General features: G+C 37.7%; 2 protein-coding genes across 2 annotated transcripts; both read left to right on the top strand.

The window, feature by feature from the left end:
• Window positions 1-3,876: 3,876 nt before the first annotated feature.
• On the top strand, window positions 3,877-8,555 carry LOC141591858 (uncharacterized). The gene is made up of 6 exons (XM_074412348.1): window positions 3,877-4,063; window positions 4,778-4,870; window positions 6,944-7,193; window positions 7,281-7,377; window positions 8,138-8,203; window positions 8,307-8,555. Exons 1-6 carry the CDS (start codon window positions 3,925-3,927, stop codon window positions 8,505-8,507), a joined length of 846 nt encoding a protein of 281 aa, XP_074268449.1. The 5' UTR covers window positions 3,877-3,924; the 3' UTR covers window positions 8,508-8,555.
• A 409-nt stretch (window positions 8,556-8,964) lies between these two features.
• Window positions 8,965-13,601, top strand: LOC141591857 (alcohol dehydrogenase class-3-like). The gene is made up of 9 exons (XM_074412347.1): window positions 8,965-9,099; window positions 9,227-9,363; window positions 10,625-10,671; window positions 10,753-11,078; window positions 11,799-11,881; window positions 11,977-12,052; window positions 12,588-12,745; window positions 12,839-13,000; window positions 13,243-13,601. The coding sequence occupies exons 1-9, from the start codon at window positions 9,060-9,062 to the stop codon at window positions 13,357-13,359; spliced, it is 1,146 nt and encodes a 381-aa protein (XP_074268448.1). The 5' UTR covers window positions 8,965-9,059; the 3' UTR covers window positions 13,360-13,601.
• The last annotated feature ends 9,801 nt before the right edge of the window (window positions 13,602-23,402 follow it).

Raw genomic sequence — 23,402 nt, 5'->3', positions numbered from 1 at the left:
GGTCGAGCAACCACAAATTACAGCCGCCGCAGACAATATGTTGCGGCAAGGATCCTATCAGAAAGTTACCGTACGTGAGAAATTTATTGGAAATATTAATGCAAAAAACTCAGTGAGTTATTATTAATGCAAAGAAAAAGCTGGTAATAATAGAACGAAGCTCGATATCTAACCTGTTAGTTGATTGCCAGAAACCTGTAATGTCTGAAAGCGGCTTATGTTCCAAAGCCATCCGGGAAACTCTCCATAGAGGCCAGTATAAGAAAGATCCAACTGTTTAATCCGAGTTTGGTTGATTAACCACGTGGGAAACACCGTGTTTATTTTGCAAGAATGGGCTCTGAAAACTTCAAGGGTAAAGGAAGGTCGCGGGTTAAAAGTCAGGTTGAGACTGATATGGTTGAAACTCGCGTCCAGGAAAGACAATTTAGAGAGGTTACCGATGCCAGACAGGGTACCGGTCATGGAGTTTGATGATATATCTAGGTGCTCTATCTTGGCTAAGTGTTGTACAAAATCTGGGATCGATCCACTTAACCTATTTACTGATAAATCTAAATATTCCAAAGCTGAAAGTTTCCCAAGAGATGCCGGAATTTCACCTTGAAACCCGTTGTTTGAAAGATCAAGGTACTGCAAGTTTGTGAGTTGTCCCAACAAAGAGGGCAAGCTACCATCTAACTTGTTGTCGAGTAAATTTAAGTATTCTATACCATAAGACGGACATATAGAAGAATTTGGTGTCGGGTCTAAGATACCTCCTTGGACAATGGCATTGTCGGACAAATCCAAATATTTGAAGTTGCATGGATTTGCCATAATCTCCCATAGCCCTCCGTCCACAAAGCTAATGTTGTTTGAACGCATCTTAAGAACTTGAAGGTCCGTCATGTTTCTGAGCCAGAGCGGAATTGAACCATTGAAACCGTTATAGCTAAGAATAAGTCTTCGCAGGGAAATCATATGTTTGAAAATGGACGGAAGAGGGCCATCAAGATTGTTAAAGCTAAGATCAAGGTGTTGAAGGTGTTGAAAGTATGAAGTCGAAGTATAATTCATGAGAGTCTCGGATAAATGAGTATTTGGTAGTTGACAAGCTGCTAGGCTAATTAGTGACAACCAAGGAAGACGTAGTAGCACTTGAAAGGTGTCGTGTGCTTCAGACATGGTGCAACTGCCCATGTCAAGAAATCGCAGTTTTGAAAGACCAGATGCCCATCGGAGGCTTTGAGCGTACAAACCACCAAGTCCAATACACTGAAAAGGAACATGAAGATCAAGGAACTTCAAATAGGTGAGATTACCAAGTTGAGGAGGAATAGGACCCGCAAAGCCACCTCGAGAGAGATCCAGATGTCTCAGATGCCGCATGGATCCTATGAATTCTGGAATATGACTTCCGTTGAAATCATTCCCGGCTAAGCTCAAGTAACGTAGAAACTTAAGCTCGAGCAAAGCAGGGCTGAGCCCCGAAGACGCCATGGAACCTTCAGATAAACATGAGTCATTATATGACAGTTTTTGATGGAGATTTAGCTTAATGACATTGCCTGCTGTGACATTGTCACATTTCACTCCTACCCATTGACAACAATCGTCACCAACCCATGACGAAAGGCGATTCATAGGATCCTTGCTGAAGCTGTTTCTGATCGTTATCAGCGCTGCTCGTTCATTTTTTTTGCATTTCATCAAGCCCGCAGATTTAGATGAGTAGATCATCACCAAGAATATTAATGGCACTAACAAGTATGATTTCCTCATCATGCGTGCTATTTATGTTGTTTATGGTTGAGGTTATACTATTTTGGTAGTTTATATAGAAATATCAATAGGTCTTTAAGCTGATACTAATATTTTGGTAGTTTATGATTTTCTATGTATAATACTTGAACCGACTTAAAGCTTAAGACGATTTACCTGTCTTAAACGAGAATTTGTGTGTACCCTCACCTCACTATACTTTTTTCGGCTCATAAAAATTTACATCAACTCATTCCTTATTTGACAATGATGATCGACTAATATCAAGTATATACTATTAGTTTTTACTTAAGACCGTGTTAAGACTTAAAGACCTCTGACAACTCTTCATTCATTTTATCCTTATTTAAATCGATTTTATGAGTCGTCGTACAGTCTTAAACAAGAATATAACATTTGTCACGATTTGTAAAAACAATTTCACTGGATTGCTCCTGAAAAATATGTGGTTGGAAAATTGAAGATAATAATAGACATGACATTGCAACGTAAGAAAGGTATTTGGAAGGCCACGAGACCTTGAAATAGTCAGTCCACTTCGATCTTCAATAAGTCTCCTGATACAGACATACCTCACTAGTCACTGCAAACTGAAACTATACGCAAATTCTTATTTTATACGGGCTATTTTCCGTCTGAAATTAGAAGAATCAAATGTAGTCGTTTTACGATAAAATGTTACTATTTTCTGAAAAAATATCATTATTTTCAAGGTAAAAAAAAGTGACAATTTTAGTTATAACATCCCCTCTCTATCTACTTAAGGATAAGTGATCTCTATTATTTTCCCGACAATAAGTATATTATCAAAAAAAGAAAATTAATGATAATTATGTTCATCCACTAAATAAGGAAACTAACAACTACAATTTAATTAATCTATTATATTTTCATTAAAACTAATTTTGTTTATCAAATTATATTATTTTTACTAAACTTTAAACTATAATATTTTAATTAAAATAAACTAAAAATTATATACAAAAACTACAAATTGCTAAGTGTTTTGTTGATCCTATTATTAGATGATGAGTTGATCCATATTCTTTATAAAACCAAAACTAGAAAGACCGTTTTATATTCACCTATAATATATGGTACATAAATTGTTAGATAAGACCGTTTTATGTATATCATTTCGATGACAAAAAAACCCTGCATAAATTAGTTAATAAATTTGTAAAAAATGTTTTGTATCGATACCAAATGTTTTATATTGATAACTTGCAGATTCAAATCACAAAATCTCATTTGTGACGGCACGTATCCGTCACTTTGGAGTGACGGATACCATTTCCTCTCACAAATGATCCAAATAGAGGAGAGAGGGAAGCACATGGGGTGCCCCCACCTTGTCCCCCCTATCCGGTTTGTGAGTGGCATTATCCGTCACTTGCTCCGACCCGTCTTCAGCAAGACTAATTTGATTCAAATATGTCGGTATTTATCATAAGTTAACAGGTTATTAAAATATAAATAAATTTAAATGTTAACTTTGGGTTATTATTTTATTGGGTCAGACCTATGATATAGACGATTTTATAAAACAATCGCATATGTTAATGTGTTAAAAAGGATAATGGCATGAAACACTTTTTTTTTTTCGTGTTGACCAAGAGTATCAAGTTTGGCTTTTTCATTCGCAAGAGTTAGAATCGAATCCATGATCACTTGTTTAAGAGATGAGAGTCCTTACCACTCTTACCAACCAACTTTGATGGCATGAAACACTTTTCATGTTCACGAAACAACTTGTAATCCGTAACTCAGATAATGGGTTTTGGATTAAGACTTGATTCAGGGCCAATATATTAGTCAAATAGTAGGATTTATCCGCTTAACCCTTGTAGTTACAACTCATTAAATCGAGGTCGCCTTTTAGGTCGGGTAGTCGCTCAACTATTAGGTCATGTTAGGTCGGGTCGGGTCATGTATCGGGTTGACACGGATTACAGGTTATCATCGAGTCGGGTCAATTTCGATTTGCAACTTTTTTGCGGGTCCTATCGAATTGGATTTGCTCGTGCTCGGGTCATGTTAGACTTGCCAAGTGTAGCCATGAGCCCATGACCATCAACTTCGCCCGAAGTCCCAACTCCCAAAGAAATAAAAAACAGCTGCAACTCAAGCGCAACTGCAGAAGAGTGTCGAAAAGACGGCATGGATGCGCTGATAGCTTCGTACGGCGAATCATCATCAGACTCCGATACAGATGATTCGCCGCCGCAAACAACACCACAACCTCCGTCACTTCCACCACCTCCACTCTCTCTTCTCACTCCTCCCAATTCCCTCTTCTGTAACCTACTCTTCCTACTCAATTATTCATTTTATTTATTTATTTATCTTGCAATTACAGTGTTTACAGTGTTTATGTATGCTTTAACATCCGCAATTATCTATTCAATAGCAATTTCCGTGTTTCCGTGGAAAATCATGTAATACCCACCAAGTGTTCGATGTATTTCCCCTGTGAACACTGCTGGAGCTGGGAGGGAAGGCTAGCAGGGGCGCTTGCCTCTCAAACTTGTTATAATTTCCGTTTTTTTTATTTTTTTCTATTTCACGATAAATATAGGCTCCGCCACTGCCTGTCAAGGTCCTCCTCATACGTCATAACCTGTTTACGGGTTTAGGATGAAAGATTTAGTAGCCCCCACCAATTTTTTTATGTATTGCCCCGCCTTGATAAACTCTGAATGCGCGTATTGATGAAAATTTGAAGTAATTCCCACCAAATTCCGTGTGCTTTGAGCTGGGCATTATCTATTTATTTGCATTATTTGGGTTTCTGATGAAAAATTTAAGTAATACACGCCAAGTTTTTGATGTATTCCCCCAGCACTGGTCCTCTTGATAACCTGCTGTCGAGTTTCTGGTGAAAAATAAGTAATACCATTAAATGTTTATGTATGCTTTTAACTTGGGCATTATCTACTTGTTTGCAGCATTTGGGTTTTTGATGAAAATTAAGTAATTTACACCTAGTGTTTAATGTATTGCTGCTGTGAAGGTCCTCTTGATAACCTTCAAACAGGTCAGCCTAGCCGGGTTCGGAACTTTCCCCATGTTGAGGGCAACTATGCTTTACATGTGTTCATTCCAGGTTCTTCTTTTCTCATATCACCTTGTTTTGGTTTAAACATTGGTGGTTTTATTAAATTACAGGTAAATGGGGTTTGTACATCTGTGCTTGTTTTATTACATAAAATGTCTTCAGTTCTATTCTACAATAAATCATTGCAGTGTAAGTGCAAATCATCTATGTGGGTAAATTGGAATGCGAATGTCTCTGGCAGATGATTCATATTATTGCAAGCACATCATGATTGGTCGAGATAATAGCATATCATTATGTAGATTAGACCATGTTCATATATGCATGTGGATTGGAGTTAGGCAGTTGAAATGCTATGAGCAATCTTATCTCCCTCGAAATGGAAGCTAAAAGGGGCAAAAATGTTAAATTCGATGGAACTACTCTTGACGAAAGCTCAAGCATGTCCAAAAGTTACTCTTTATTCAAAAAGAGGTTCTTGTGATGGGAGGACTTGGGTCTTGGAGAGGGTGTGACAAGATCAATGAGTTTCCGAGCTAAAGAGGATTTGGAAGGAAAATGATGTGATCTGATCAGCGTGTGAGGAGGTGGACTTACTGGGGATGTGAAGGGATCCAGTCCACGAGGAATTTACCTTTTCTTTTTGTAAGTGTTTTTGGTGTGAAGAAGTTTACTTGGATGGATTGTGAGCGGATTTGGTGGGTCCACTAGGAACTGGCAGTTTCTTTTCATAAGTATAGAGGAAGTTTGCCGAGAGTCACCTGAATTTTAACTTGATAAGCACTTTTGCCATGTGAGGAGGCTAGGTGACACGGTTCGAAGAACAAGTTGATTTCGTAGAACGCTATGAATAGTGAATGGGGTTTTGTAAGGTATATTGACGGTAAATTGGGCTCATTGAGATATTACTCCATAGTAAACATGTAAAAAAAAAATTCCCAGAAGACGTCTATTTGTGTTCTTCAGCATTTACTGGAAAAATGGTTAGAGAGAGAGAGAGAGTTGTTTCTCTATAAATAAAAGGTTAAAAGACTAAAATGCCTCTGTTAAATGAAAATCCTAGCCGCAGCCGTATCCCCTGGCCCTCTCCTAATACATGAGTAGTTTGCTTGACATTCTCAGTGATATATGTGCACATTGGTTGCCCAACTTGACTATCAGCATTCAGAAAAGAAAAAAAATGTAACAAGAACCTTTTTTTTTTTCGATTGCTTTCTCTCCAAGTAGTGTTTCCTCATCTCTTCATATCCTCCATAAAAAAATCAATAACAAAAGTTTGCTTGACTCAACTTTTTAGGTAGCGAACTCAGACTTAGATACTCCCTCCTATTCTCCATATTGTTCCATTTTGCTAAGGGCACAAGGATTAAGGAAAAGAATAAAATAGGAGTAAAAGGGTTGTGTTGGGTTTGGTGATAGGAGAGAGGGATGAATAATTAGGAGTTAAATAAGGAATTGTGTGGCCAAAACATTAAGGAAAGTAATAAAATATGAGTAAAAGAGTTGGGTGGGGTTTGGTGATAGGAGAGAGGAATGAATAAAATAAGAGAAAGTTTCCAAAATAAGAAAGAGGAAGAAAACCTGAATAATTCGTTTAAAGAAATAAAGAAGAAAATAGTGAATAGGAGGGAGTACATAACTGTGTATAATATGTGATCCGACACTAGTCGAGGTTAGGCCTGAGTTTTATTGCTAAATCGTCCCCCAACTTTTTATTGCTTATCATATTGAAGAGTCGACAGTGGTGATTGCTTGTGAATGTTGGGAGCTTCTACCTAAAATTTTAGATTGATAGGGCTTCAATAAGGGGCTGTCGACTCTTGATGTAGCTTTATTTCCTTTGTTAGATTGATAGGCCTTTTTAAGGAGCTAATGTTCATAACAGGGTTGGAAACTTGAAATATGATGAAATAAAGCAAAATGAATGTCATGTAGCAGTTGACTAATCGACTCAATATATATCATGGATCTTCCCAAGACAGTGTCTCTGCATTTTCATTAAAGGGGTCATGTTTTTGTTGTTGTTGTATTTCGTCGTCATTATTTCTATTTTGTTCTTGTTTAGTTTTCATATAATGTTATAAACTACTGACGCTCAGTGCAGTTAAATATTTTTTGCAGTTCAGTTACCACAATCAGCAAGGAAAGAGGCTGCGAAGTTCCTCCGGAAAGTCTCACTGAATTTTCCAGGCCTTCATGTTGTTGATGCTGACATCGCACTCGAGAATCTTCTTAGTGATGATCAGAAGGTTGAACAGATTGCCCTAGGGAGGGAATTTCATATAAGTTTAGGAAGAACTGTACCAATCCGGGTGCACCAAATTGATTCAGTAGTGGCCATGCTTCGGCAAAAGCTACAATCTCAGAAGCAGTTAGCTCTTTTTTCTCGCTGATCTCTCTCTAATATTTCTTCCATCACATTAAGCATTCATTTTTCCAAGTTGTATTTTTGTATCAGGTATTGGATCGATTTCAGTAATTGGGAGGTTTTTGTCAATGATGATAATACACGTACATTTCTTTCAATAGAAGTCAAGACAGGAGGATTGTCAGAGGTAATACTGAAAACCGCACTTAAAAACAAGGATGGAAAGGGGAGGTTGATATTGATATTTGGCATATTTTGGGATAGATTTTATCTTGCTTATTGGACCTATGATATACCTTAATCGGCGTTTAAAGTTGCATTGGTTGGTTACTTAATCCAATTGATGGACTCTTGGGCCAATTCACAAATTTCTTCCTCATATTCATGTTACCTGAGTTACTTGAAAATAAAACACTTCAGTCTGTAACTTTCCTTGCCGCCCTAGTCCTCTTTAACTTGAAGGATTCGTAATGCAGCTATTAAGCTGGTTATAATTAATTAGCCTTGTTCAGTTCCAAACCCTAACCTTAAGCACAGTGTTGTGAGCACTATTGGTTATGTTAACTTGGTTTTCAGAAACTTCTGTGGTAGTCTCTTGGTAATCCTGCCAAGAGTCATTTTCACTGTATATGGATTTTATTTTCAAATCGGAAAGATAATGAATTTTCTCTGCATACTTCATTTTCTGTTAGTTTCACAAGGATAAACAGTACAAGGCCATAAATAACTCAGTTACTTGCATGTATTCAAGTTAGATTTGCACTGCTTGAGGGCTGTTCAGCTCGTTTCATTGCTTGTACCCAGTGAAATAGTTATGTTGTCTCTACTCTTGTTAGCCACTGAATTTAAAGCTGAATTTCCCGATAGGGTTTGTAGTGCCATTTTCCCTTATTTTTTTCATAGACAAATGAATGAAACATTAAGCCTGTTCTTCACCATATATGCAGATAACGAAACAGATTCAAGCTGTCAATGAAGTTTACAGACTGCACAATCTCCCGGAGTTTTACAAGGTTTGGCAATTAAGTCAAATGACAGTTGTTTCTTCAATGATCAAGCCATTCATTTCCACACCCATTTGGGTAATTTCACAGGAATTTTGTATTTTAATTGCAGGACCCTCGTCCTCATATATCAGTCGCTTGGGCATTGGACGATGTCAGTGATCTGTTGAAAAGAGTGGTAGAAGAGGAGAGCAAGAAACATCCAACTATTGGCGGATCATCCTTAAACCGAGTTTTCACCGTCAAATTTAGTGGTATTGAGTGTAAGATTGGAAATAAACCGTACAAAATCTGTAAATTACCCGGTAATTAAACCCCAGTTGATCTTTGTCCTTCAGATTGCAATGATAGGTCTGGTGAAAATATCAATTGGTGGTATTTGAATTATCAATGCACGAGTTTCGTGTATTGTGGACCAATTCTTTTTTCCTTTCCTTTTAGCCTTATTGGTAGGTAAAGTTGTGTTTTCTCAGTGTATACATCTTGTCTCTCTTCTATGGAGCTTGGTAGGGGCATTGGCCAGATCCACGGCCGTACAACTGGCTTGGCCCGCGAACGTGCAACTACTACCTTCCAGAGTCCAGACCAAAAGGGAAATGATCAAATTAATGCGGATTCAACTTTAATGCTCAATAATTAGTTTCAACTCAAGTACTCAACCTAAAACGTTTTGATTTAAGACGGATGTGCCTGTTTGAAACAAAATTTTAACCTAATTTTAAAATAGATATATCCGTCTTAAAAGAGACCATTACGGTCACTAAAGCCCACCACTATAGACTTGGGTAATCGTCAAGTCCCTATAAAAACACCAAACGTCTTTGAATCAATCACTCGACATTTTTGGACTCTGGCACTCAAAATAATGGCGACTACTACTACTGGCAAAGTGATCACCTGCAAAGGTATAGTATACCCCATCATTTTCAATATCTCTATTTTCCATAATTTGTTAAGATTATTTTTACCAAGTTCATACAGTAACTTTTTTTTTGATGGGTTATGTTAATTATTGAAAATAAAAATGAAAAGCTGCGGTTGCATGGGAAGCCAACAAAGAATTAGTGATTGAAGATGTTGAAGTTGCACCACCACAAACTGGAGAAGTCAGGATCAAGATCCTTTTTACTGCCCTTTGTCATACTGATGCCTATACTTGGAGTGGCAAGGTCTTTTTCTAATTTGTTTAGAATACAACCCGTCAAACGGTGTGAGACGATCCTTTTATATATAAAATCACTCGTTTATTGATAGTAATAAATGAGTTTTTAACTAGGGGCCGTCTTATTCTATAATTTCTGCTTGTTCAAATTGGTTAATGGAGTTTGTAAAATTGGGTAGTGACAACTGACAACTTTCCTTCTTTTTATATTTTTGTCATTTAGTCGTACTTCAAAGATGATTCATGTTGGCCGACCTCAAATCATTTTGGGATTAAGGCTTTGATGATGTTGTTGTTGTTGTAGTTGTAGATGTTTCAAAGATGAATCGTTTACTACTTCTCAGATCATTGCTGATAGTATCTTCTTTTAGGCGTTGTTTAATTTGAATGGGAATGTTTATTATGAAAATTGAGAAAGATTACATGTGTAGAGAAGCATATAATTTAAGTGTAAGTTTTGATCAAACCAGTGATGAGGTTTGTGATGGTTTACGTCATTTTAACTCGGTCATTGCTTTGATTAGGAAGTGATGGTTTACGTCATTTTAAGCTATGAAATGTTTTCGAAAACTGGTGTTAAAGTCGCAAATGTCGTTTTGCTGGCTTGGCCGTAAATCTTCAAAAGTAAACTTTCTGAGGGTTCATTTTGATTACATCATACAAACACGAGGGTTTTTTATTTGTCCCACAAATTAATTTGTATGATGTTCGCCTTGTACTACTGTGGTTCATTATCACCTGCCGTTGTTGTATGGTTTGCGTTTAGGAAGGCCAATCCTCGTATTGCATTGTCCATAGTGAAATGAAGTTCTTCCGTGAACTAGCTTGTCAGAGTTCTTTATATACTCCCTCTGTCCCGGTCATTTGTTGTCCTTTTCTATTTTGGGGTGTCTCGTTCATTTGTTGTCCTTTCTATTTTAAGAATGAATTTGATGAGTAATTTGATCATTCACACTCAATTTATTCCACTTGTCATTTAGTAATTGGTCCCCTTCCCTTTCCTTGGTCTTTGTGCCAAAACCAAAGGACAACAAATGACCGGGACGGAGGGAGTATAAAACTAGTAAGGATCTATGAACTCGAACCTGTTCATGAATTAAATCGGACACTAAAACATGGAACAACGGTCCAACCTAACTTGCATGCAGCTTGCCTTTTCAGTTTTCACACTGATTGGTGAAAAGCCACCACATCTTTTGCATCGTGCATTCGTGCTTAATGTTCTTTCCACAATTTTTTACTAAAATTTCTGATCGTAATATTTTCAGGACCCTGAAGGTCTCTTCCCCTGTATCCTTGGCCATGAAGCTGCTGGGTATGCACCAATATAGCTGTGGATTTCACCTGGTGTTTAGTTCTGTTTGTAATAAATTTGACTTTTATATTGCTTATGCAGAATTGTGGAGAGTGTTGGTGAAGGTGTTACAGACGTACAGCCTGGGGACCATGTTATTCCTTGCTACCAAGCAGAGTGCAAAGAATGCAAATTTTGCAAGTCGGGTAAAACAAACCTCTGTGGAAAGGTCCGGGCTGCTACTGGAGTTGGAGTTATGATGAATGATCGCAAGACTCGTTTCTCTGTCAACGGAAAACCTATTTATCACTTCATGGGAACTTCAACATTCAGTCAGTATACGGTGGTACACAACGTTAGTGTTGCTAAAATTGATCCACAAGCTCCATTGGATAAAGTCTGTCTTCTTGGTTGTGGTGTCGCTACTGGTAAGGGGTTCTGCTAATCGATAGTTACTGCTATCTTAATTTGCTTTCTTATGTCTGTAACTTGACATTGATCCCAACGTGCTTTCACGGGTTGATTTCTGACATCCTTGTATGGATGACGGTAAATATTTGTCTACAGTTTCTGTATGATATAGTCTGTATATGATATATTGTCTCGTAGTCATATTCATAGTTTTCAGTCTCAAGTTGGGTCTAAAGATTGTGATTATTGAGTATTGGTTTGTTGATTGACGTATGAGTGAGTAAATGATCGACTAAAGGATATTGTCTGCAAATATCTTCTAAGTGATCTTAAGTTTTGCTAAGAGCATGCTGTGTAGGTTGGTTCTTTTGCAATTCTAAAGCAAGTTAATGTATGATCGTCGTCTCTTCTGTTTGATAGCTTTTTTTTTTCCTTGTATTTGCTTACTAAACAATTGCCAACTTCGATGAAGAGATTAGTGGAATTTGTGCGTTAAAGAATGCTTACTTGGATTGAATAATCTCTTTTTTATACCTTTCAAAATTACGTCAATCTAAGTGCATACCAAGCCAACCTTTGTGGAATTTAGCAGTTAAGATTCAAGTATAGTTTGTTTGTATGTCTTTTGAGGGGGTGCTAAATCTTGGATACTACGAGTAATCGAACATCGTTCCAACTTTGGGGAAACAACACTAACGTCTGCCTCAAATGTTTGATGCGGGAATTTATCTATGCAGGTCTTGGAGCTGTGTGGAACACTGCAAAAGTAGAGCCTGGGTCCAATGTTGCTGTTTTTGGTCTTGGAACAGTAGGTTTAGCGGTAAGTTCTTGTAAATTTGATCAACGTTAATTTTCTAATTACTTGTGGACTTCGTTCTTTTTTCAAAGTGTTTTATGTTTTGGAATGGCTGACAGGTTGCAGAGGGTGCTAAAGCCGCGGGTGCTACAAGAATTATTGGCGTGGATATTGATCCCAAGAAGTTTGAAGTTGGTAATCTCATCATTCCTTTTCCTCCACAAAGTCTAATTTTTGATAGTGTGTTTCGTTTGTGATTTAATTACCCTATAAGACATTTAATGCTAACTGTACATTTGTACGTCTCACACTCTCACATTTTCTGATACCAATCATTCCTCATCATTGGAAATTCAGGATGTCACTAGACATGTTTTCTAGCTATATGAACGCTTTTGCTATATGGAGTTTTTATGTAAATATTGGGTTCCTTGTACTTCTGGAATCAAAGACTCGCAATTCTTTGACTTCGTGTATGATAAAATAAAGCAAAATAAAGCATCGAACTGCCTGCACTTTTATATCGTTGAGCAACAGGCCGATGGTGCAATACTGCAATTTCAACGGAATTATTATCACGACCTTTCTATGTTTTTTAACATAGGGGCAAGGATGCAACATTCTACTCCCGCTTACCATGCCGTGGGTAATAACCGTAGGTTTCTGGAGTAATATTGTTGTTGTAGTAGTATTGTTTCCATTCACTACTTATTTCTTCGGATTGATGCAGCCAAAAACTTTGGAGTGAATGAATTTGTGAATCCAAAAGATCATGACAAACCCATACAACAAGTGATTGTGGATCTTACTGACGGTGGTGTTGACTACAGCTTCGAATGCATCGGCAATGTTTCTATAATGAGGGCAGCCCTAGAATGTTGCCACAAAGTGAGTTTCTGCCTAATAATTATCGTCCTCAGTCTGGTTTTTTTTTTTGGCTTGACTAAAAATCACATTTGCTAATAAAACGGAACTGTTCAGGGGTGGGGAACATCCGTGATTGTAGGTGTTGCAGCCTCTGGTCAGGAGATATCTACTCGTCCCTTCCAGCTTGTAACAGGTCGTGTTTGGAAAGGAACGGCTTTTGGCGGTTTCAAGAGCCGATCTCAAGTACCTTGGCTTGTGGAGAAGTACATGAAGAAGGCAAGTACCTTATTTATACGGAGTACATGTTTTAGCATATTCACATGTTATCCTTGAGCATATAGATAACTGCAGCAGTGTTAAAACTCAGTTGGGAGAGCTTTACCGCTCCTGTGGACTAAATCGTCCGGTTTACAACATCACCAAATATTACCATTTCTAAATCTGAATGAGATCAGTTTCATTGTTTCTTGTCCCCTAAAGTCGAATGCAAAATGACATTAACCGTGTGCATTGTACAGGAAATCAAGGTGGATGAGTACATAACACACAACTTAACCCTAGGGGAGATCAACAAAGCGTTCGATCTGATGCACGAAGGTGGTTGCCTCCGCTGTGTTCTAGCAGTTGATGAATGATCTGAACATCCACCATAGATCGACTTGCAGCAACATGGCCATCAATATAATATATTTTTTTCCTTCATATACTGTCAAATGCTTACGCATTTACCATTATAACACGAATTGAACCCTTATCACTGTTGGGGTGTCTTTGGATCAATCATCTTTGTGAAGGTAAAATCTTTGCATATTCCAAATTCCACCAGTCCACCTTCAACCATTTTCCTATATGAATAAATGCTTGTTTGCAATTCTAATGGTTGTCGAACTCGGATATTATTGTCAAGGCTATATTGATCATTAACATTAAAAGACCGTCTTACAATATGTTAACGTCACACCATCTCACAATGATCGAAAATGAGTTAATAATAATAATAATTAACTTATTAACATGTATCCTAAGGGCACGGGTTAGAAAAACCCATAATAATAAGTAAACATTAAGACCTTTCACAAATTTTTTTTATTAAATACCATCTGACTTTTTCTTTAAGTAAATTATAAGTAGTCTTGGTGTATAAATGGCCTTAAACTAGAATTTGTATTTAGTTTCTTCTTAATATTTTAACTTGGACTCAAGGGTGAAGCTTTTCAGAAAAATACATATACAATTACCTTTCTTTTGAAAAAAAAAAACAATAATTAGAAATATAGATAAGATTGATGTTTTGACCCTAGTAAAAACTTGGACTTAACTTGCCGCAGTGGCGTTTCTGGCGAGGATTCAGGGGGTTCATCTGCACCCCTTTTTCCAAAAATAATTACAATTTTGTTTAGTAAGGCGCATATAAAATTATGTGAGTTTGGTCGTTGTCAAGACTATTTTTTAGTTAGAAGTCATGTGTTCAATACTTGTATTGAACACTTTTTATCCAATTCCATATCACCATACATTTAGTCTAACTAAACATTTTTTTTTCATAAAACTCGATATTTTCATTATTAGAAAATATTACGCATCTCCGTACATCAAATTCTAAAATCGCCTCTATGACGTGGACCAATGAAGCACCCATATTACAACGATAGATGTATCCACTAAAATGTGTAACAATCAATATGAGCATTTAGGCACATACTTCTTCTACCTTTTCACTCTAGACAAGCTACACATGCCGTGGGGACAAAGACTTTTATGCTTCCATTATTATGCCAATTTTTCTACATTTTCTCTTTATAACAGGTTTTCCATTATGTTTTTATCTTAAAATATCTTACAAGATATCAATAATGCATTTCTTCGTCCTTTCACCCTTTCTAAAATAAGGTGTTACGACAATTTTTGATAATTTGTAATGAAAATTTTCTTAAAACAAACTAAAAATATAATATGAGTAATTCATTAATTAGTTTGATCAAGTGTTTGTCTTAAATTCTAATGATGGAGCGGGGAAGGGATAGCAAGGACGATTGGCATGTCGCGCCTCTAAGCAAATAACACGAACTTTTTAGCTAGGTCTTTTGATTCTTCTTCACAATTTCTAGAGTATATTGCATCATTATTTCGCCTTGTTAAATTGTTCAATCGATAATCTAACCCTTATACGACTTTGAGTTCTGTTTTGACACTACTATATTCAAACTCTAAGTGCTCAACCATTAGCCTCCACTCCAGTGGTGGATCTCGCTGAAAAAGTTATAAGGGTTGGGAACTGGAAAGATCTAACTAAGGGTAATATTATTGGTACTTTTGAGATAAGATTTTGGTAAGTCTTAGATAAGATTTACTCAAGACTACCAATAATCTACCTTAGGGTAAGATTATTGGTAGTCTTGAGACAAGAGTTTGGTGAGTCTTAAGACAAAACTCACTCAAGACTACTAATAATCTATCATAGTCTTAATAAAGTCTTTACAAAGTCTTATAAAGTCTTTACAAAGTCTTATTGTTGTAGTAAAGAAGCAGTAACAATGTAAAGCAAGAAAAAACAGAAGAGATATAACCCGATTCGTAGTGCCGTGGTAAAGGAGTCACTGCCTTGAAAACTATATTCCGGTACGACCGTGGTGGCGATCAGCTAGTGCCGGTAGTTCCCCAAGGATAACACTACAGTCTCCACTCAGTTTCGCCCACTCGGAACTGTGAGACTTGGAACGAAAATAATAACCATTACCCAGAAATTATAGAAGAGAGGAAATATTTGAGATTGAGAGAGCAGTGTGAATTGTGTGTTTTTCTGATGTCGACTGATGCTCTATTTATAATAAACATAGGCAGTTAGAGAGCCAAAAACCGGGGCCTAAAACGCAGCCAACAACAGAGAAAAACGGGGAGCAAGACTCTCTCCCACTAACAGTCATATTGACTGACTGTTAGGCACATTCACTGCATATGGACAGCCCATATACACACAAGAGCAAAAAGGTAAAAAGGGGCCTTTGGCCCGCACCGCAGGTGCTCTACCCGAGCCCGAGCCCGAGCCCGAGCTCGAGCCGGGCCGGCGCGCGCGCGCGTGTGTGTTTGGACCCAAACCCACTGGCCCAATACTCCCAACAAAAGCCTCCTTGGTCCACACAATTAACTAGTGGAGTACACTAGTTAATATAAAGTGACCAAATCATTCTTCACCCACCGATGTGGGACAAAGAAAGGAAATTTGGAAAGAGCAAATGGCTTTACCAGCCATCACTTCCAACAATCCCCCACAGATGGCGAAGAAAAGCAAAGAGAAGAAATTTCTGGGTAAAGGAAGGATTGGATACTTAGGTATCAATATCTTTCGATTTGAATTGACACTTTAGTGAAATGAGGAAACAACTTACTTACAAATGAGAGAATATCTTGCGATTTGAATTCCTAGGCGAGCTTCTTCGATACCCCCCACAACACATATCATACCTTCAGATTAAGATCGTTCCGCGAAAGTGCAACGCGCTCTTTTAGAGCTATGCGTTTACCTCGGTACTAATAGATGTGTTCAAAAGAGTTCTCATAGTCTAATGATCGTTACACCTACGTAGGTGACTCAAGTGCTTCTCAGTAGCACTTCTCACATGAGTCATTAAGGACCTAAGTCCAACCTGGTGTATGATCCATCAAGTGCGTCTCAAAAGCACCACCATAAAGGCTATGAATCATACAACGCCATAGGAATAGAAGCTTTAGACCTAGTCAAGTCTTACTCTTGACCTAAGGACTTAAGCCCCATTCCCCTCGACGTGTCAACGACTAGTCTCCTAGCCAGCCCTTTAGTAAAGGGATCAGCAAGATTGTTTTCGGACTTCACATAGTCCAAAGCAATCACTCCATTGTCTTGGAGTTGTCTAACTGCAGCGTGCCTTATTCGAATATGTCTCTTTTTCGAATTGTAGACACTATTCTTTGCAACACCAATAACAGCCTGCGAGTCACAGTGCAGGGAGACCGGTGTTAGCCGTCCGCCCCACACCGGTATATCGGCTAAAAGGTTTTTCAACCATTCACCTCTTGTCTGCCGCCAACTCAAGAGCTATGAACTCAGATTCCATGGTAGAGCGTGCGATACAAGTCCGTTTAGAAGACTTCCACGATATAGCACCTCCACCCATGGTAAAGACATAACCACTAGTAGAACAGATCTCATCGTTACACGCAACCCGATTCGCATCACAATATCCCTCTAACACAGCAAGAAATTTACTATAATGCAAACATAAGTCAACTGTTCCCTTTAGGTATTTTAGTAAACGACGAAGAGCATTCCAGTGTTCATTGCTAGGGTTATGTGTATAACGACTCGATCTACTAACCGCATAAGCAATATCTCGGTCGAGTACGTTCATTAAAAACATCACACTACCTAGGATTTTAGCATACTCTTCTTGGGAAACACTCTTGCCCAAGTTTTTACACAATGCTACACTAGGATCATAGGGTGTTCTAGCAGGCACATCATCAAAGCAGTTAAACTTTCTCAACACTTTTTCAACATAATGAGATTGACTTAGACAGATTCCATTGGGGTTTCGGATGACCTTAACTCCTAGGATAACATCAGCTTCTCCTAAGTCCTTCATCTCAAATTGTGATGACAAAAATTCTTTGGTTTTAATTATCACCTCTAAATTATTACCAAGTATTAACATGTCATCAACATAAAGGCATATAAGCACACAATCAGATTCTATTACTTTTGAATAAACACATGAATCAGAATTGTTAACCACATAGCCATTACTTATCAAAGTGTTGTTAAATTTCTCATACCACTTTGTTTAGGTGCTTGTTTCGATCCATAAAGAGACTTGTTCAGTTTACACACTTTACTCTCTTGACCCTCAATCACAAAACCTTCAGGTTGAGACATATAGATCTCTTCCCTTAGTTCACCATTCAAAAAGGCAGTTTTAACATCCATCTGATGTATAACAAGGTTATGAATAGCAGCTAAGGCGATAAGAGTCCTAATAGTCGAAATTTTGGTCACAGGAGAGTACGTATCAAAATAATCAATACCCTTCTTTTGTGTAAAGCCTCTAACTACAAGTCTAGCTTTGAACCTCTCTATTGTACCGTCAGGTCTCATTTTCTTTTTAAAGATCCATTTACTTGTGATGGGTTTACTACCTTTAGGTAAATCAGTCAACTCCCAAGTCTGATTTGACACAATAGAGTCAAGTTCACTTTTAATAGCATCTTTCCAAAAATTAGCATCAATGGATTTCATTGCCTCACTATACGTTTTTGGGTCATCTTCTATTAAAAAAGTCAAACAAATTCATCACTAGCACAAACAGAGTATCCATGTTCGAACAACAAAGTTGAAACAAAATCAGCTCCAAAGTTCTTTGGACATCTAGGTCTCTTAGTTCTTCTAGTTTCAACAACATGATCAATAGAAGTGCTACTACTAGCATGTGAAGAGATATCAACGGATGTAACGAGGTAAACTAGGAGGTGAATCAACATTCTTCTCAGTAATGGAAAAACATGCTCAAAAAACACAAAGATCTCTAACTTCGGATATAGAACGGTCACTTAAAGACATGAATCTATAAGCAGAACTATTTTGAGCATAACCTATAAAAACACAATCATAGGTCTTTGGTCCAACGGTAGGTCTCCTAAAATCTGGTAAACCCACTTTAGCCAAACACCCCCACACCTTAAGGTAACTCAGGTTAGGAGGATAGCCCTTCCAAATTTCATAGGGTGTCTTGTCAAGTTTCTTATGAGGTACACGGTTAAGAATGTGACAAGCCGATAGAATTGCTTCCCCCCACATATCGTCAGATAGGCCAGAACTTAAAAGCATAACATTCATCATCTCTTTTAAGGTTCTATTTTTTCGTTCAGCTACGCCGTTAGACTGAGGTAAGTAAGGTGGACTAGTCTCATGTATTAAACCGTTAGCGGCACAAAAGTCGGCTAGATAACTAGATTTATACTCACCACCCCTATCAGACCTTACCCTTTTAATTTTTCTGTCGAGTTGATTTTCGACTTCATTTTTAAAGTTTATAAACGATTGTTCTGCTTCATCTTTAGTCTTAAGCAGATAGACACGGGTGTACCTTGAACAGTCGTCTATAAAGGTGACATAATAATTCTTTCCACCTCTACTTGCCACATTTTTGAAGTCAGCTAGGTCGGTGTGAATTAACTCAAGAAGACTCGTATTCCTAGTTGTGACAGTTTACTAGGTTTCTTTGTGAATTTAGCCTCAACACAAATTAGCACATTTAGAGAATTCTTGACTCGTCAAACTTGGAATTAAACTCATAGTTCTAAGTTTTTTTAATATAGTCAACATTCACATGACCTAATCTACCATGCCAAACATCAATAGACTCAGCAATATAAGCAGAAGTAGATGCATTATTATTAAAAACTGAATCAGTGTTCAATACAAAAAGACCCCCAGACAGATAACCCTTGCCCACAAATTCCCCATTACGCGACATTACAACCTTGTCAGCCTCAAAAACAAGTTTCAAACCACTTTGTTCAATAAGGCACCAGACACGAGGTTTCGACGCAATGAGGGTACAAATAAAACATTGGTGAGAGCAAGTGTTTTCCCGAGGTGAGTTTGAGAAAGATCTTGCCTTTGCTGTGATGATTGCGGATGAAGAATTACCCATGTAGACACATTCCCCATCGCTACTTCCTCGAACTCGGAAATAACCCCTTATCGGCCTGACAGAGGTGTCTAGAAGAACCGATCAAGACCCATTCAAGAAGATTGCCCACCGTTTAGCTTCCACAACAACAACGAAGAATGACATCGTCGATCACAAAGAACATTAGCTTCAGCGATTTTCTTTTCAAAGTGCACGGGTAGGCTTTGTGACCGGTTTTCCCACACGACGTAGCAAACAATGGGACCCTTTGGTTTCGAATCTTAGCAACCGGTTTGGTATGCTTCCCTGACCATTCTTCTTAGTCGACCCTGGTTCTTACCCCGACCAACCTTGGCCTTACCCTTACCCTTGAACTTCTCGGATAAGACGGACCACCGGACTCAACCAGTTAGCATTAACAAGAACAATGTGAAGTTTTAACGGGTTGACTAACGGGTTTGTCTTTAAGGCGATTTGCCTCTTCGGTCCTCATGTGTCCTACTAGTTCTTGGAGAGACGTCCTTTTTCTTATGCTTAAGGTGGTTCCTATAGTCGGACCGGGAGGGAGGGAACTTTTCTAACAGAACATTAGCCACGAAAATGTCATCTAATTTCATACCCTCATTAACAACATCAGCACAAAGGTTCTCGTAGACATGAACTTGTTCCATGATGGGTTTCCCGTCAGCCATCTGAAATTCCAGCCACTTACCCACAACATATTTCTTTTTCCCCGCATCATCAGCCCCATACTTAGCCTCTAAGCTTTCCCATATCGCTTTAGACGACTTATGAACCATAAACAGTCAAACAGTGTCGATCATGTTGTTTAGAAGGCGGCATCTAACAAGTTTATTGTCCTTATCAAATTTCTTAATATCCTCTTCGTTTGACTTAACAAACAGATTTAGCGGGAGGGTGTTCTCTACGGTCTCGAATGACCTCTTTAACAGGAGCAGGCGGGTCACTAAACAGCACATAATCAATTTCCAGTTGTTCGAAAAACATCAACAGTTTCTGTGACCAACGCTTATAGTTATGACCGTCTAATTTCTCAAGTTTAGTCAAATCAGGAAGGGTTTTAGCTAAAACAGACGACATTGTTACAACAATTAACAACAACAAATATATAGTTTTCAAATTGTTGTAGTAAAGAAGCAGTAACAATGTAAAGCAAGAAAAAACAGAAGAGATATAACCCGATTCGTAGTGCCGTGGTAAAGGAGCCACTGCCTTGAAAACTATATTCGATGCACGACCGTGGTGGCGATCGGCTAGTGCCGGTAGTTCCCCAAGGATAACACTACGGTCTCCACTCGCCGCCCACTCGGGCTGAACGTGAGACTTGGAACGAAAATAATAACCATTACCCAGAAATTATAGAAGAGAGGAAATATTTGAGATTGAGAGAGCAGTGTGAATTGTGTGTTTTTCTGATGTCGACTGATGCTCTATTTATAATAAACATAGGCGATTAGAGAGCCAAAAACCGGGGCCTAAAACGCAGCCAACAACGAGAGAAAAACGGGGAGCAAGACTTTCTCCCACTAATAATCATATTGACCGATCGTTAGGCACATTCACTGCATATGGACAGCCCATATACACACAAGAGCAAAAAGGTAAAAAGGGGCCTTTGGCCCGCACCGCAGGTGCTCTACCCGAGCCCGAGCCCGAGCTCGAGCCGGGCCGGCGCGCGCGTGTGTGTTTGGACCCAAACCCACTGGCCCAATACTCCCAACAAAAGCCTCCTTGGTCCACACAATTAACTAGTGGAGTACACTAGTTAATATAAAGTGACCAAATCATTCTTCACCCACCGATGTGGGACAAAGAAAGGAAATTTGGAAAGAGCAAATGGCTTTACCAGCCATCACTTCCAACACTTATAAGTTGAGTCTTGGAAATCCAAGACTCAACTTAAGACTCTACATGAGTCTTGACCCCACTATTAAAAGAAGACATCCAATGAAAGAAAGGCAAGTGTTATATTATTTTTGTTCTTTTTTTCTTAAACCCCACATTTTCTCAAGTAAAGTGAAAAAGTAGAGTCTGAGGTGGGTCTGACTGATAATGTATAAAAACTGAGGTAAGTCTGAGGTGAGTCTGAACAATAAATAAATAATAAAAGTTAGTGAAAAATTGATGTGGCAGAGTCTTAAGACTTTGGGGAGTCTTACCAATAATCATACCATTAGTCTTGATAAAGTCGTCTTAGGTCGAGTCTTGGAAATCCAAGACTCAACTTAAGACTTTGGGTGAGTCTTGACCCCATCTTAAAGGAAAATTAACCAATGAGTGAATTCCATGTGTCATTTCTTTTTTGTGAAAAAAAAAGCAGTAAATTGAAAAAGTAGAGTCTAAGGCGAGTCTGACGGATAATGTATAAAATCTGAGATGAGTCTGAGGTAGGTCTGAACAATAAAGAAATAATAAAAGTTAGTGGAAAGCTGATATGGCAGAGTCTTAAGACCTGGGAGAGACTTACTGATAATCTCACCCTAAGGTTGATAGGCAAGATTTTACTTTGAATTGATAGGGAAGGTAGGATCGAATTGGTAGAATCAGATCGTAGATTTGTAAGATTCTACAAACTCACTAAATATAGTTTTTATTTGGTAAAAACATATAATTAAAGATCAAAACACTTAATATTTATCCATAAAATATTAATATTTTGATAATTAATAATTTTAGTATTATTGTATGAACATGTTTCTACAACTTACATAATTGTACATGTAATTATATAAAATATATATTTAATATTTTTACTATGTAATTGAATCGTAAAATCGTAAAATTGTATGATAGTATTATACTATTATGATCCTAAAATCATAAAATACTGCAGCCATAATAGAATCGTAGAATCCGGATTTCCGGACTAAACCATACGAGAATTGTTCGAACCCTTGTCCTCATTGTTGCCCTCTTTTTAAGGAAACAAATTTAACCATCATAATCCAAAACCTAAAGCAAAACGGCAAAAAGAGGTAAATACATTATTATATAGACAACAATAGTAATATAGCCAAATTATCGTCTCAATACGTTTTACATTGCTTACGTTGTTTCCGCATAACAACAGCATTGCTGTGTCCGCCTTCGTCACGGATCACCATGCATATATAAATAGCATTATTATCAACTTGTTCTTACTTTTTAACCTACCTATCTCTTTACGTTTGTCACACACCCATAACCAATTATTGCTTTAAACTTGTATAAATTTCCAATCTTAAAACATTCAAGTCTACGAAAAAATAATAATTGCGACTTAAAGAAAACGAGAGATACAACAAATAACATCAGAGTCTTAGTCCTAAAATATTACGGAGATGGGAGATTGGAATTCTGTTCAACTCAAAGTCCTATCTGAAGTATTGGGTTGGGTTGCGTTTGTAGCTTGGTCTATCAGTTTCTACCCTCAGGCCATCTTGAATTTTCGTCGAAAAAGGTCATTTTCTTATCAAGTTACGTTTTCTTTGATTTTTTTAACGAATTTAGACATGTCATTGTATGTAAGTACGTCTTATTCGTTAATAATGTTATGTATTATTGAATTTTACAGTGTCGTGGGGCTGAATTTCGACTTCATAGTCCTGAATTTGACGAAACATTCATCGTATCTGATTTACAATGTGGTTCTATTCTTTAGTAAGACTGTTCAAGCTCAATATCGCAACAAGTATGGCTCGAACCAGGTTAGTATTGGGTTTTTAGCAGAAAAAAAAAAGTTTGATGACACTTTGAATACATTATTGAGGTCTTAACCTAGTGGTTAATATCGTTGCCATACTGCATGTCCACCCTTTTCAGTCGATACAAGACTAAAACGTTTTATTTAATCGATACAAACTAAAGCAAGCTGTGAAAATATCGTGACACTGAACTCGTCAATATGATTTGCAACTGGTAACAGCAGTAACATGATGTAATACCATGACAATGAATCCTGTTTTTTAAATCTTTTAAATTTTGATTGTAATAAGAGTGATGAATTTCGACAG

Source organism: Silene latifolia, chromosome 7 (genome assembly GCF_048544455.1).
Source record: "Silene latifolia isolate original U9 population chromosome 7, ASM4854445v1, whole genome shotgun sequence".
NCBI classification, from domain to species: domain Eukaryota; kingdom Viridiplantae; phylum Streptophyta; class Magnoliopsida; order Caryophyllales; family Caryophyllaceae; genus Silene; species Silene latifolia.
This window is presented reverse-complemented; position numbering and strand designations above follow the sequence as displayed.

What these genes read in the sequence shown, in the direction of transcription:
- LOC141591858 (XM_074412348.1), top strand. Translation starts at nt 3,925, where the DNA reads ATGGATGCGCTGATAGCTTCGTACGGCGAATCATCATCAGACTCCGAT. An exon ending in AGACAGGAGGATTGTCAGAG is followed by an intron (nt 7,378 to 8,137) that starts GTAATACTGAAA and finishes CCATATATGCAG; the next exon opens with ATAACGAAACAGATTCAAGC. An exon ending in ATCTCCCGGAGTTTTACAAG is followed by an intron (nt 8,204 to 8,306) that starts GTTTGGCAATTA and finishes TTTTAATTGCAG; the next exon opens with GACCCTCGTCCTCATATATC.
- LOC141591857 (XM_074412347.1), top strand. Translation starts at nt 9,060, where the DNA reads ATGGCGACTACTACTACTGGCAAAGTGATCACCTGCAAAG. An exon ending in CAAAGTGATCACCTGCAAAG is followed by an intron (nt 9,100 to 9,226) that starts GTATAGTATACC and finishes AAAAATGAAAAG; the next exon opens with CTGCGGTTGCATGGGAAGCC. An exon ending in CTTGGCCATGAAGCTGCTGG is followed by an intron (nt 10,672 to 10,752) that starts GTATGCACCAAT and finishes TTGCTTATGCAG; the next exon opens with AATTGTGGAGAGTGTTGGTG.